The sequence below is a fragment of the Gallinula chloropus genome, assembly GCF_964237585.1.
Source record: "Gallinula chloropus genome assembly, chromosome: 4".
Lineage (NCBI taxonomy): Eukaryota > Metazoa > Chordata > Aves > Gruiformes > Rallidae > Gallinula > Gallinula chloropus.
In genome coordinates, this window is record NC_140088.1 from 23,614,972 (window position 1) to 23,628,058 (window position 13,087).

Genomic DNA, 13,087 nt, shown 5'->3' on the forward strand with positions numbered 1-13,087 from the left:
GTAGTCATTTCTGCTAGTGTAGGGGCTTTAAAAAACATTTAATGTTTTTTAGGTTCCTGTTCTAGGTTGCATCCAAGAAATCCTCTTGTGTGTTTGGCGAGGAACAGGAGAGGATGAGGGAAGACGGGACCTTGGCTCTGCCCCCTTGTGTCTGTGCATGATGATAAAAATCTTTTAATTAAATGATCACATCGAGTGCACAGAGTGAACAGTGCTTGCTTAATGAGCAGTTGCTCAGTTTTGTTTTTCTCACCGTTCAATGGACGGTGCTATGTCTTATTAACTGTGCACTATTCAAATCCTGCTCAAAGACGTTATTAATTTCCCTGCCAGATTTATACGGTGCTGCTCGCAGTAGTATCCAAGCGCCTCCCAAACATTAATGGATTAAAATATAAATAGTCAGTGTTATTGTCCCTGTTTAATGATGGGGAGCCACCATAAAAAGAGATGGAAGCTAATAATTTGGGGAGCTGGTCCAAGGTACCCCATAACTGTCCCTTTCTAAGCAAGCCCTGGGCTTCATCTGGTCAAAAACATCTGCAGAGCCTAGTGCTCAGTGACCCTAAATGCAGCTCAGTGCCTTTGCAAGTCAGACACAAGTGTTCCCTATCAGATACCAAATAAAGGTGGGCACAATTAAAGGCTGCTTATGAAAACTTCCAGCACCTTTCCCAGGACTGCACAAAGCCTCTGTTGGAGGAAGAGGTCAGGAGGAGCCAACTGCCCTCCAAAGAATAAAACTTGCCTCCAACTCTTGGCATTGGATTAAGCACAAAAGCATCCTGCAAGGTCTTGCTTTGCTTTCTCAGCTTCTCTGGCAGGAGTTTATTCGGCAGTTTTCCTTTTGCTGCACAGCACAGATTGATTTTGTAAGGGAAAGTGCTGTGTGAGGTGGGTAACCTATGTCCTGGGGACGAAGTGGTATGCATGCCTGTGAAAAGGCACCTTGAGCAAAGAACGTGGGCTGAAATCATACAGACAGCTCGGGCACCTCCAAAACTTGAGCGTTGTCCTCCCAATCCTTACTCTGCATGTAATACAAGTGTAGTGCGTGCGCAAGAGAGAGCCCATGGAGTATGCTAAAGCAAATCTGGTAAGGGAGAGTGAGTAATCTTGGGGTGATGTGAAGCTTAGTGACTCCTCAGCAGGTCTAGGGCATTTTAGATCCCAAACTGACTTGGGCCACGGGGATAAACAGCAGATTTACTACCTGTAGATGAGTTGATGGGATGTTACCAGATGAGTTTCATGGGTGTTTGCTGGCAGCAGAGGTGTGGGGCCAGGCAGCCTCCAAAGGAATCTACAGAATATAAATTAATATACCATGCCAAATATAAATGTCATGGCCTGTTCTCTCCCCATCCTCATGCACAGGGGCAGAGTTTGACGCTCTCTGTCCACCTGCTTCCAGTGTGCCCCACCTGTGCCCTCTAATCCCCATCCTAGGTATTTTCTGCTGCTGCCCCCACTTCTCCCCCGCCCCATCCCTGCCTTCTGTTCCCTCTCTCTGCATCCCTGTCCCCATCTTAAAGATTAGGAGCCCATGACACTACAGATCCAGACATGACACTGCACAACCACCCCAGGCTGAAGCATCAAAAAGTTGAAATCAAGGCCACGAGTTTTCCTGGAGTAGAGGATTTATGATGCAGATTGGCTCCAAAATTTAGTCTGTCCTGTGTTTAGAAGAGCTTGAGCTATTTATTTATCTTCATAGCAGGGTCTACTTTGGGGCTTTTGCATTCTGTACAGTTCATTTAAAGGTTTAGCACCTTTCTTTCTTCCTTTGTCCCCCCAAATCTGTCTCAACAAAAATTTCTTGGAAATATGTAGCTAAAAATCTTCCTTGGTTTAAAAGCCAAACGAAAACATGAAGTTCTTTTAGTTGGGAAGTTCACTGCTGACACCAAAAGAGATTGTGTAGTACTAGATATTGTGTGATGGGAGAGGGGATACTTGATTCTCCTCCTTTCAGAATAATAGATAGTGAGTCAGAATAATAGATATAATTCCATCCTGTCATTTTACAAAAAGATGGGTTCTGTTTTGGCCTGCGTTGTTCTGAAAATGCTTGCCAAGACGAACACTTCTGAGAGGGTCCAGACTAGGGGAGGGGAAAGCATTGGAAAACCACCCAGCACTTATTGTGTAGCAATAGGTGACAACGTGGTTTAAAAAAGCCCCAAAAATCCAGATCCCTGATTAGTTATTTCATGTGTACATATGTGTGTGTGTATATATGTATATGTATATATTTCTCTTCATATGTGTTTCTATAACATGGCCAGTTTAATTTCTGTCTCCCCATGTGCATCCTTTGCACGGATCTTCCCATGTAACCATCCTACCATGCAATTGCAACTCATTGCAAGCGAATTGGGGATTTGGTGAAATTATTTCTGTACCCAAAGTAGGAAATTATTCTTTAAAAATGTTTTTTCTCCATCCTGTTACCTACACCTCCTGCTCATTAGTGACAAATATTTGCTCAAGAAGTGGAAAGCAGCTTTTTGTTTATTTTAAGCAATAATAGAACAAGTTTTGGCCCAGAAAGAAAAGTTGCAGCTAGGAAAGAGAATGATTCCCTGCCTCAACCATATGTTGCATTCATCTAACTGAAGTGGTTTAATTACTGGTAGATGTTGCTGCGCTCATAAAGAAAGCGCTAACCTTTTTGCCAAGATTGTTTGCTGATAATTGCACTTCCTAAGGGGGGAAAAGGAGAAAAAAAATAGAAAAAAGAAAAAAGAAATCTGAAATATTTTCCCTTGCCAAGTTTTCCTTGTCTTCCTGCGGTGCCCTTTCCCTTTGGGTACCTACCACCACAGGATTTGCATCTAGAGATGCTCGTATGAGACAAACCTCTGGAGGTCCGACGGTGTTAACGTTACTATCTCGGTCTCTCTTGGGGCAGTGGGGGGAGCTGCAGTAGCCGTCCCCCAAACACACGGCTCTCTTCTTCGGGAAAGGGAGCGGTGGTGATTTGGGTTAGATTATTCCTCTAATTGCGTAGCTGGCTTCAGCCTCGGATTAACGCGGCTCAAATAACAACCTGACTTTTTGTAGCTGTAATGAGCAGCAAGCTCAGTCCTTCAAGACCCCTGATATTTTGAAACCTTTCCACAAATATTCCTGTCCTCAAATCCAAAGTGGAATTTGGGATTTACTGCTAAGGGGTAAGTGGGTTGGTGGTAACAACCGGCAGCCTCCCTCTGCTTCTGCCTATGCATTCTCATGATAAAGGGCACTTTAAAGCCCCTCTGACAATGAATGAGTCCCAGTTAAATATTTCAAGAACTTCTTTACATGGTTTCCTCTGAAGCATGTACTGTTGAGACATCTGTCTTCCGTACTAATAAAGTAGTCTAGATTTAAAATGAACTTCATTGGATTGCTTTGAAACTATAGGCACATATGGTTCATAATTAGCTGGATATCTCTTATAGTTAAATGATTTTTTTTCTCTCTCTCTCTCTCTCTGTCGCCCATTCGCATCAATAATAGAAGCAAACAAAGTTCCAATTGTTCCCTGTTGCGGGACATTATGTGCCTGAATAAATGGATGTTGGCTGTGTCTACATGGATTTGCCATATGGCTACAAAGGCCGAAAGAATAGGGGCAGTGTGCTTTGTGCCGGGGCGAAGAGGGCCGGCCGGGCTGGGTGGGGCAGGGGGTGGCGGGCAGCCGCACACCTTCCTGCACCCCCAGGCCCTCCAGGAGAGCAGAGCCCAGAGGGCTGCAGGATGCGTCTCTCCCCACCGCAGGGTGGAAACCTGCCCTTTCCCCTCGGATGATGCGCAAGAGCTGGAATTATTTGCTTTATTAAAGAACCCCCTGCCTAAACTCTCCCCAGGGTGAGAGCTTTCCTCCCGAGATGGGCTGGGCGCACCTCGGGGCACGCAGCGGCTCCTTCGGCCGAGGTATTTGGAAGCTCGGAGCAGGGATCTTTCATTGCAGAAAGTCCTATTATTAGTTGGGGGCTGGGACAATGGAGGTCCCAAAGGCACCTGCTTTCATGAAAGCGAGAGAAAAGCCCATAAATCCTGGAGGATCCAGCTGCCTCACTCCGGGTATTGTTGGCTTTCATAAGGAAAGGGAAAAGCTATTTTTCTTTTCAAAGGGGGGGAAAATCGTATTGAGTCAGTGGCCACTGATGCGGGCGCGTAAAATAATCCCGTTCTGATTAAGCGATCACGGAGCTGGAGGTAATCAATGTTACTTTTACAGCCAGGAGCGTTTGGCGGCCGTGACGGCCGGGGGGGGGGGGGCGGGGGGGCGCCACAGAGAGGAGCACTGTGGGGGCTGGGGGAAGATGATGCAGATAAACCCTGAGCCTTATTCACCCTGACCCTTATTCTCTTGGCTCCCTTCCCCCTCTGTGACAGAGCATCGCTACAGAGCTCACAGGGCCACAGGGAGATGCCCTTACCCCTGCCCTTCAGTGGGTCCAGCATGGGGTTGTAGTGCTCCAGGGAGGTGACAGGGAGCGGGGTCTGAAAAGGACAAATCCATCCAGACGACGCCCGTGCCGCTGGGACTCCAACCCCCCCTCCTGCATTGCTACTTGCTATCCATACTCAACAGCACCCCAGTCCTTGTGCCACCTGCAGTTGGGACCAGATCTAGTCTGGCCCCCGGCCCCCCTCTCCCCCCCCCCAATCTCTCAGCAGCAGTGGTGTTTGGGACCCTGAATGGATGCACGTGCCCTGATGCCATCAGGCTGTGTGTAGACCCCGTGGCTTTAACGTGCTTGTGAGCCATGGGGATGGAGTGCTCCCTGTAAACTGCCTGGGGATGCATGGTTGTGACAACAAAGCCACCAAAGCGTTAATGCTGAAACGCTGGGTAGTTTGGCTGTTAGGAGGGTTTATTTTGCCTGCCTGTTGTTTTTCTTTTAAGGGGAGCTGGAGTTGCTGGCTTCCCAGCACCACTGGGCATTTACCCTGTAAATTATTGCTGGGCTCAGGCGAGCTGTGCCAGGAAATGTTTCCCGGCGGTAGCCACAGCTTTGAGCTTTTCTGAGGACCCACGGGCTGGAGAGGGCTTTGCACACACTCAGACACACCCCGCCAAGGTTCCCTGGTCTGCGCCCACCAGCCACTCCCAAAAGCTGTCCCAAAGTGAGGGAGGCCCCAGCTCCGATGTAGTGTGGGGAGGGGGCTGCCCCAGCCCAGCCTGGTCTGGGGGGAAGGGAAGGGGGATGTGGCAGATACAGCTTCAGTAAGAGAGGGAAGGAAGGCGAGGGGGGGAGGGGGGTGGCGGGAAAGGTTAAAAACAAGTTACCGTACGAGATGTGCTGCGAGGCCGGATTGAGAGCAGTATGCAGGGTGTGTGCTCCCCTCGCAGTCGGTTAACTCCAGCGGCACTCAAGCACTTGTTTTTCAGAGAGAACTGCCTTTCCCCTCCGCCTCGCACGCAAAGCCTGCGCCGGCGGCAGGGTCGGTGCCCCGCGGCAGGAAGAACCCCACCCCCAAAAAAGGCGCAGAGCTGAGCTTACTCCCACCGCCCGACCCGCCGGGGCTACCCCAGCCACGGCACGCCGGGGTTTTGCCCAGCACACACCGCGCAGCGTCGTAGAGCAGTTTCCCTGTTTGTTTTGGGTTTTTATTTTATTTATTATTGAAGTTGTGGCATGATTTGCAATGGCAGTGGTACAGACCGGCTCAGGATCCATTGAAACAGATTTGTCTTCAAGTAAAGTCTAAAAAGTATTTTGATTCATAGCTACATCTTGTGAATGCAAAACCAAAACAAAACAAATCCCACTATAAAAATAAATTTACATTTTGTAAATAACAAAAGCAAATATAGTGCCCTTTGGCTTAACCAAAAGAAAAAAAAGACTATTGGATGTCAAAGTTATCCACATTTCCGACATAAATAGAAAATATAAGTTAGTATAACTCTTAAAAAAGTTTTTACAAATATACACTTGATTTTTTTCTTTCTTTTTTTTCTTCCTTTTTTCTTCCTTTTCCTTTCTTGCACTGAGAGCTCAGCAGAGATTAAACATTTCATATAAATGACTTTTAAAGCTTTACACTTCTGGCCAGTGTACTCACATTAGGCATAATACATTTCTATATAAAACGTAATACATTGCACTGTTGTACGATAACACTGCTCCGTGCGCGGCCGCGGCCGGCGGGCAGGCGCTCCGGCTTCGCTCCCGGTCCGGGCGAGCGAGGGGCGGGGGGTGGTCCCGGCTCGCCGCGCCGCCCGCCCCGGCCCCCCGCGCCTCCGGGCGCCGTGCCTCCGGGGGCGACGCGCCTCTCCCGTGGGTGCCGTAGTGCAAAAGTCTGGGGAGGAACAACAAGGAGGAGAAAAAAATAAAAAAAAAATCAGAAAAAAAAATGCGTGTGTGGGGAAAAGTAGGGAGAGAGGCTGAAAGCGCCCGGACACCCCCGCCCGCTCGCCCCGGGGCGCGCCTCACCTGGCTCACCGGAGCCGCTTGCGTGGGGTCTGTTCAGCCGGCACGACGGCGGGGGGCGGCGGGCAGCCGGCGGGACGCTCCGCCGCCGCCTTGGGCTCCGCCGGCCTTTTCCTCCTCGCGAAGAAATCTGGATGGGGGACGGAGAGGTGGGGGACGGTCAGCCGCTGCGGCGGGACGCCCACCGCTCCCCGCGTCCCCCCAGCACCCCCCACGCACCTGTGATGCGAGCGGTCGGGCCCCTCCGTCGGAGCCGCATGTCGCGGCGGGGCGTGGCGCGGTTCTCCCGGCTCAAGCGTCCCCCGGGCCCTTTGCCGGCGGGGGGCGGCGGCGGCGGCGAAGGGGGTGCCCGGCGGAGCGGGACGCGATGCCGCCCCACCTGCAGCGTCTCCCGGTAGAAAGCGGGTACGGCGCCGCCCTCCACCTCCTCCCATCGCAGACGGCCGGGGCCCGGCAGCGGCGTGTCGGTTTGGAAGTTGTAGTCCCAGCGCCGCTGGTCGTCCTCGCCCATCTCCCGCAGGCGGTTCCGCAGCTCCCGGCCCAGCTCCTCGTGGTCCACCGGCCCGAAGAGGCTCCTGCAGACGGGGCTGCGGCCGTGCCCAGCCAGGGCTCGCCGGGCGGAGAGGCGCTCCAGGGCGGCAGCGCCGGAGAGGTGCACGTTGGACATCGCCGCTGGGAGGACGCGGGGTGGGTGGGGTGGGCTGGGAAGGGTCGCGGTGCCCCCACCCCCGCCGATCCTCGGTTCCCGTCCTGTCCGCTCTCCTGCCGGCCCTGCCTCCCGCCTCTGAGCGGCGGCCCCCGGCCCTCTGGCTTTTAAACCCCGCTCCCCGCGAGTACGAGCAAAACAACCATTAGCATAATAGTATTTCCCTGCCATCGGCCCGCCGCGATTGGCGGGGACCCCCCCGCGGCCCCCCGGCCCCCGGCGGCAGCCCTCCTGCCCGCGCCCTCCATTGGCTGCGGCGGGCAGCGCCGCGCCGCCGCCGGCCGCATTGGCCCGGCCCGGCCCCGCCGCGGACCGGAGGAGGGTGGGAGGGCGGCCCCGGCGCTGGCCCGGCCCCGGGGGGCGGCCGCGGCGCTCCCCGCCAGTCGCCGGCCCCGCTCCCTTTGTCTGCCGGCGGCCGCGGCTCTGCCGCTGCTTCCTCCCCGGCGGCTTTCGGGGTGTTTCGTTCCGCGCTCCGCGTTGCCTTTCCAGCACGTAGGGTGTGTGTGTGTGTGTGTGCGCGGGGGAGGGGGAGGTATTACTGTTACTGTTGTTATTTTGCCCGAGGGGTTTCGCCGGGAGGTTTCTCAGCGTCCGCGGAGTGCGGCGTTCGGGCCGTAGGAGTTGACGCGTGTGGAGGAAAACGGGATCGTTTCTGGCTCGGGGATTTTTATTACGCTGCTGCAAAACAAAGCGAGATGCTTGCAGATTTCAAAATAAGCTGAAGGCTATTTTTAAAAATAGGGCTTCTCAGCTGCATGGAAGTAATAAGTTGCAGCCTTACTGAATAGAAATACATGAAAACCACAGCATTTTCCTCTCCTAACTTTAAAACCCTCATAATACGTGTTTGTTCACTGCAGATGAACTAATCTCGCTATTGTGTTGCCAGGGATCAGCTGGCTTGTGCTTTACATTTTCTGCAGGTCACTGCAATCATTGCCTTTTGTTGTTTTGGGATGGGGGAGTATGAAAGGGAGGGGGAGCATAATTGACAGGGTGCCAAAATTGGGCCCGGAAGATCATCATAATTTTGATGTGCGCCTCGGAGGCTTGTTAACCACAGGGAGCCTTTAATCTGCAAACAACAAGGGAAAAAAAGGACCTTTATCACTCTGTGCATTTGGGAACACCCCAGCTCTCACATCTACCTGCAGCTCTTGCCTCTAGGAAGCTTGAACCCTTCAGCAAAGACAATTTGGACAGGTTTATTCCCTACAGGGAATAAAACCAATTTTAATTCCTAGGTTGATGCTGGCTGTGCAGAGACTGCCCAGGTGCCAGTTTACCGCAGGGCTGGAGAGGGCAGTTTTAGGCCCCTTAGAGCAATGGTGACTGCAGGCAGGTGTCAGTTTCAAAAAGAGGGGCAATAGTCTTTGCACCCATGGAAAGCCCTTCCTTTTCCCCAGCTGGACCAAAGTAAGTCATCTTCCTCTGTGCTATTTCCACAGCCCATGCCTGTGGCAGAGCAGCCTCCAGCACCACTGTGGGCATTAGCTCCTGCCCTTGCCATGCTGGTGATGAGCCTGGCGCAGCCAGGACAGCTCCTGCCGGCTGCCAGGTACTGCACCTTCAACGGTGCTCCCAAAAACCAGCCACACCAGGAGAGACCAGCAGTACCTGCTGTTCTGACCCATGGACCTGGGATTGGCCATGGCTGGTCCACAGGCTCAGAGAGAAGGTTACAGCCTGGCATACAGCACATTTCCATTCTTGGGCTCTTGAGCAGCAAGGCACCACAGCAGGTATGAACCCCTGAAATTATTTTCTGGTATCTGTGGGGGCAGGTCTGTAGCTCAGTGGGAAATGTTTGTAGGTTTGCAGTCGAGAGAAGAAGACAAAGCAGATGTCCAGGGTGCAGATCCCTGCTTGCTTCCTGGGTGGGCATAGAGTTAATGTCTGGTAGATGACTTCACCAGCTGATAGTACTGACAGACCATTCTCATTTCACACATAGTGGTAGTGGAGGTATTTTAGGACATATGAAGGCTTTAAAAAAAAAAAAAAGCAGTTTAGGTGTGGATATTTATGGTTTCCCATCTAAGCTGGACTGCAACAGCGATTTTAGATAAATACTACCACACTGTCCTTCCCAAAACAGCTCTTAAAGGTGGCCATGTGGAGGTCTCCTGGCCCAAAGGATGTCATTCAATGAGCATGTCATGAGAATGCTCTCCTGGAACCTTGTCACTAAAGGCAGATCATCTTAGAAAGCAGGAGCTGAGTGCCAGTTAACAAGGTGTCAGCCAGGGAGAGAAGGGGTGGGTCCCTGTTCAAGCTGGGACAGTTGGGGAACATGTTGAACATGGCACAGTGTTTAGCTGGGACTTCTTTCAGCAGCCATCAGATGCACCTCTCGGATGTAGGACAGGGTGGTTTTAGAAATAAATGATCTATGTGGCGAAAATGCCGCGAGTTCCTCAAGAAACCTGCTGAAAAAGTGCCCTGTGTTCGGAACGCGAGCCAAATGGCAATGGTCGGGTCCCTGCAGACAGGGGCTCTTTGTGAGGAGTCTTTGCAAACCTCCCGCCATCCTCCCCCAGTGCCAGGAGAGGCCAGCGGCCGCCTTTCCTGTTTTCTGCCTCCTCAGGTTTATGCATTCCTGGGAGGCAAGCCGGGCAAGGCAAGCAAACCTCCCTGCTATTTGCAAGGTGTGGGCGTGCCCTCTGCAAACTCCACATCCTGGTCCTTCCAAGCTGTTTTCCGGAGGTTAGCCAGTGTTTACACAGTGCTTGAGGGATGCTAGGAACTGCAGTTTGAATGGGAAAGTACTTTCAGGGGTTGCCTTGTGTTTGAGGCTGCTTCACATTCCAGCTCACCTGGGCGGTAAAGCACCTCGACTTTGAGGTTACCAGCTCTTTCTTTAAGCTCATCTTCCTTGCTGTCTGTGCTCCACATCTCTTTGACCTATACTTTTTGTTGTTTGTTGGGGTTTTTGGGTTGGGTTTTCTTTGGGGGGGGGAGGTGTGTCCTGCTGATGGTGATAATGTTGGGGACTTCCTGCTCACAGTTGCTAGTTCTAGCAGTGCCCATGCTTTTCTTCCGTGTGGAGATGGAGACCATCCAGCCTACGTGAGGAGGAAATACTACCGGCATAGAGGTATCTTTTTCATTTGGTGAATCCGTGAACTCTAAGGCCAGAGGGGTATGTTATGATCCTCTAAACTAGCAGTTTGCCCAATGTGCACTATAAACTCTTACCCAAAAGCTCCTACCACCAAGCCCATTAGCTTCTTTAGAAATTCCTGCTCCAGAACACTGAGCAAAGTAATTACCACTATGGTTAGAACAATGCCCCATAAGAATGAAACATTTTGTCTCAGAATATCCAAGTCATATCTGCTTATGTCAGAAAAAAACAATGACTTTAACTAGCATGTATTCCTGCTGGCTGCTCTGTTCTGAAAGGGGGAGGGGAAGCAAAATCCTTTATGGCTTGTGAATAATGGCAAAAGGATTGCTATTGCAGGAGGTTTACTGTGTTTGACTATTCCTGTTTGGAAAGAGTCCAGGTTGACCATCAGAGCCAGGACTAAGTCTGATGGCTTGGCAGACAGAGGAAGAAAGGTCCTTGTGCTGCAAAGCAAGCAGGGAGTAACTGAGGAAATCTGATGAAGAGTGAGCCTTGGCTCCGTTGTTCTGTTGGGACTGGTTGTTGCAGAGCTCCAGATTATCTCCTTCAGAAGAGAGGGTCTGGTGAGATGTTTGTGTATGGAGGCAAATGGGACCCCATAATACGGTGCCACAGAGGAGCAGTCTGTCTTCTGGAGAGTCTCAGGATGAACATCTCCTGTAGGAATTGTCCTCGGTGTCCATTGCTAAGGCCCCCGAGGTTTGAAGGTTTCTGCTTTTCTCCCTTCTCAGTTCCTTTTAATACACTGTTATCATACAAGTTTAACAATGTTTAACTTTGGATTCTTCAAATGCTGTGTGATTGCTTCATTTCAGAACTTGTTATATTCCATAATTGCTTTAGCAGAGACACAGACCAATAAACATCAGTACTTTCTCTCCCACACGCTTCTCACTTACTGTCATTGTGATCACAAGCAATTTCCAGTTTTGCATTTATACCAGTGGCAATGTTGCCACTGCGGAATCCTGCTTAAGTAAACCCATTGCAATTAAAGTTCAAGTTAGCACAGACTGCCCAAACTTCTCATCAAAGTTTTTTCACCAGCAAATTACACTTGGAATTGTTAAAGCCGGTGTAACATTTCGAATTTTACATTTGTTGACAGTCATAAAAAAAATCTAGATCTGCTAGGTAGGCAAACCCATACTAGTTCAGGGGTTAAAATAGGCAAATAATAGTCTAAACAGAACCCTGAAAAAATGCTGACAGTTTTAACTCAATTTGAATTGCTTTTCTAAAAAAAATATGCAAAAGCTGATACCTCAGAAGAATGCTTTATTTCATTTCATTTCCATTAGTATTTTTATTGTTATTATTTTCCTGTTCTTGGTTGTTAAAAGAAGAGCTGGCCTTGCTGTCCAGCTGCTGCACATCATTAGAGCAGCACAAAGGTAGCAGTGAATTTTGCCTAATCTATTGATGGAACTGCCAGTGCACGGGGTGGGGGGGATCACATTCTCTCATCACACTTTTTTTTTCCTCTCCCTTTCCATCATGTTGTTTTACTAGATGAAGTCCACCCGCCATCTGGCCCTTCGTGACGGATTGGAAACCTGTCTGGTTTGAGGGATGCTGTCTGTGAATCGCAGTGTGGCAAGCCTTACTGACACCATGCTCTTAACTTGGAAAGCAAGCCTGGAATTGCGGGTACCAAACTGCATTTTGGGCTAATAGTACATACCCATGGAGGGTGGCTCTTTTTTGCTGGCTGTCTGTGTAGTTGTACCTGAGCGGCAGTTAAATGCTCCGTTTATTTTTACTTTTACTACTTTGTTCGCATAATTTCTGTGAAAGTCATGCTCTACGCTGACAGGTACTGCTCATGGCCATTATTTGTATCAAACGAGAGGTTTGTGTTTTGCTTGTTTTGACATTCCCCAGCCTTTCGTCTTGATCTATGGTAATACTTATTTTAGAGTAGCTTTTCATAGGTTAGTTGTACTTTTTCTAGGGGGGGTGTGTGTGTGGTGAAGGGGCCATTCCACCGGTTTTATTTTTGGTTTCATGTTTCTTAAGTAAACAGGTCTTTTTAATGCTGTTTAAGGCTCTTGCGCGAGTCCTGAAGCCCGGACTGTTGCAGAGGAGGGGTGCCTGGTCCAAAACTGAGCATCCCCACATGGACCCCAGTGTGTTGATTGTCACACCTACAGGAAGCAAAATCTGAGAGTATGGGAAAAAACCCAAACAAACCAGCAAGCCCCACAATACTAGAAGATGCATGAAATCCAAGTGAAATCCAAGGGACTATGAGACAGACTTGCAAAAAGTGGAGGATGCTTAGAGTCCAGATGGTAAAGACCTTGAAAACAATTTCAAGGGAGAGCAAATGAATCCAAGCCTTAATTGCCCCCACCACGTCCTCTTCCCCACCCCGGCACCTATTCCTGCCCACGGCAGTGCCGGCCGAAGCCCGGGCCGTCCGGCCCTGGCACATGCAGCCGAGCTGACCGAAAACCGACCCATGCCATAAACGTTTGCGCTCCAGCTTCTGCCGGTTTCTGCCCCTCCTCTCTGCCGCCGGCGGGGCGGTCCTGCCGGGGGTCGAGCCGGGAGCTGGGCGCCAGCCAGAGCCACCGAGCGTCCTCACCCTCTGCCGAGCTCCGCCTGCCCGGCCTGGCTGCAAAACAACAGAGGGGGACGGGGCGGCCCCCGGCTCCCCCGCCCGGCCGCTCGCCCCCCTCCCCGGACGGGAGGGGCGGGTTGGAAGCCGGGCGGCGGCGGCTGAGCTGCCCGCGGGAAGGCGCCGATGCGCGGGGCAATGGTGCCCTCTAATGTCGGCTGGGCCCGGCAGAGGCCGGCGCGACCCGCGGCCCC

General features: G+C 51.2%; 1 protein-coding gene across 2 annotated transcripts; it reads right to left on the bottom strand.

Moving 5' to 3' along the window:
• Positions 1 to 5,604: 5,604 nt before the first annotated feature.
• On the bottom strand, positions 5,605 to 7,207 carry CDKN1C (cyclin dependent kinase inhibitor 1C). Of its 2 annotated transcripts, none has more exons than XM_084263651.1 (3): positions 6,654 to 7,207; positions 6,447 to 6,564; positions 5,605 to 6,303 (listed from the first exon to the last, which is right to left on the bottom strand). In XM_084263651.1, exons 1-3 carry the CDS (start codon positions 7,099 to 7,101, stop codon positions 6,063 to 6,065), a joined length of 807 nt encoding a protein of 268 aa, XP_084119777.1. In that variant the 5' UTR covers positions 7,102 to 7,207; the 3' UTR covers positions 5,605 to 6,062. The 2 variants fall into 2 exon arrangements, with proteins under 2 accessions (XP_084119777.1, XP_084119778.1); XM_084263652.1 differs by having other exon boundaries at positions 6,173 to 6,303; positions 6,438 to 6,564.
• Between the last annotated feature and the right edge of the window lie 5,880 nt (positions 7,208 to 13,087).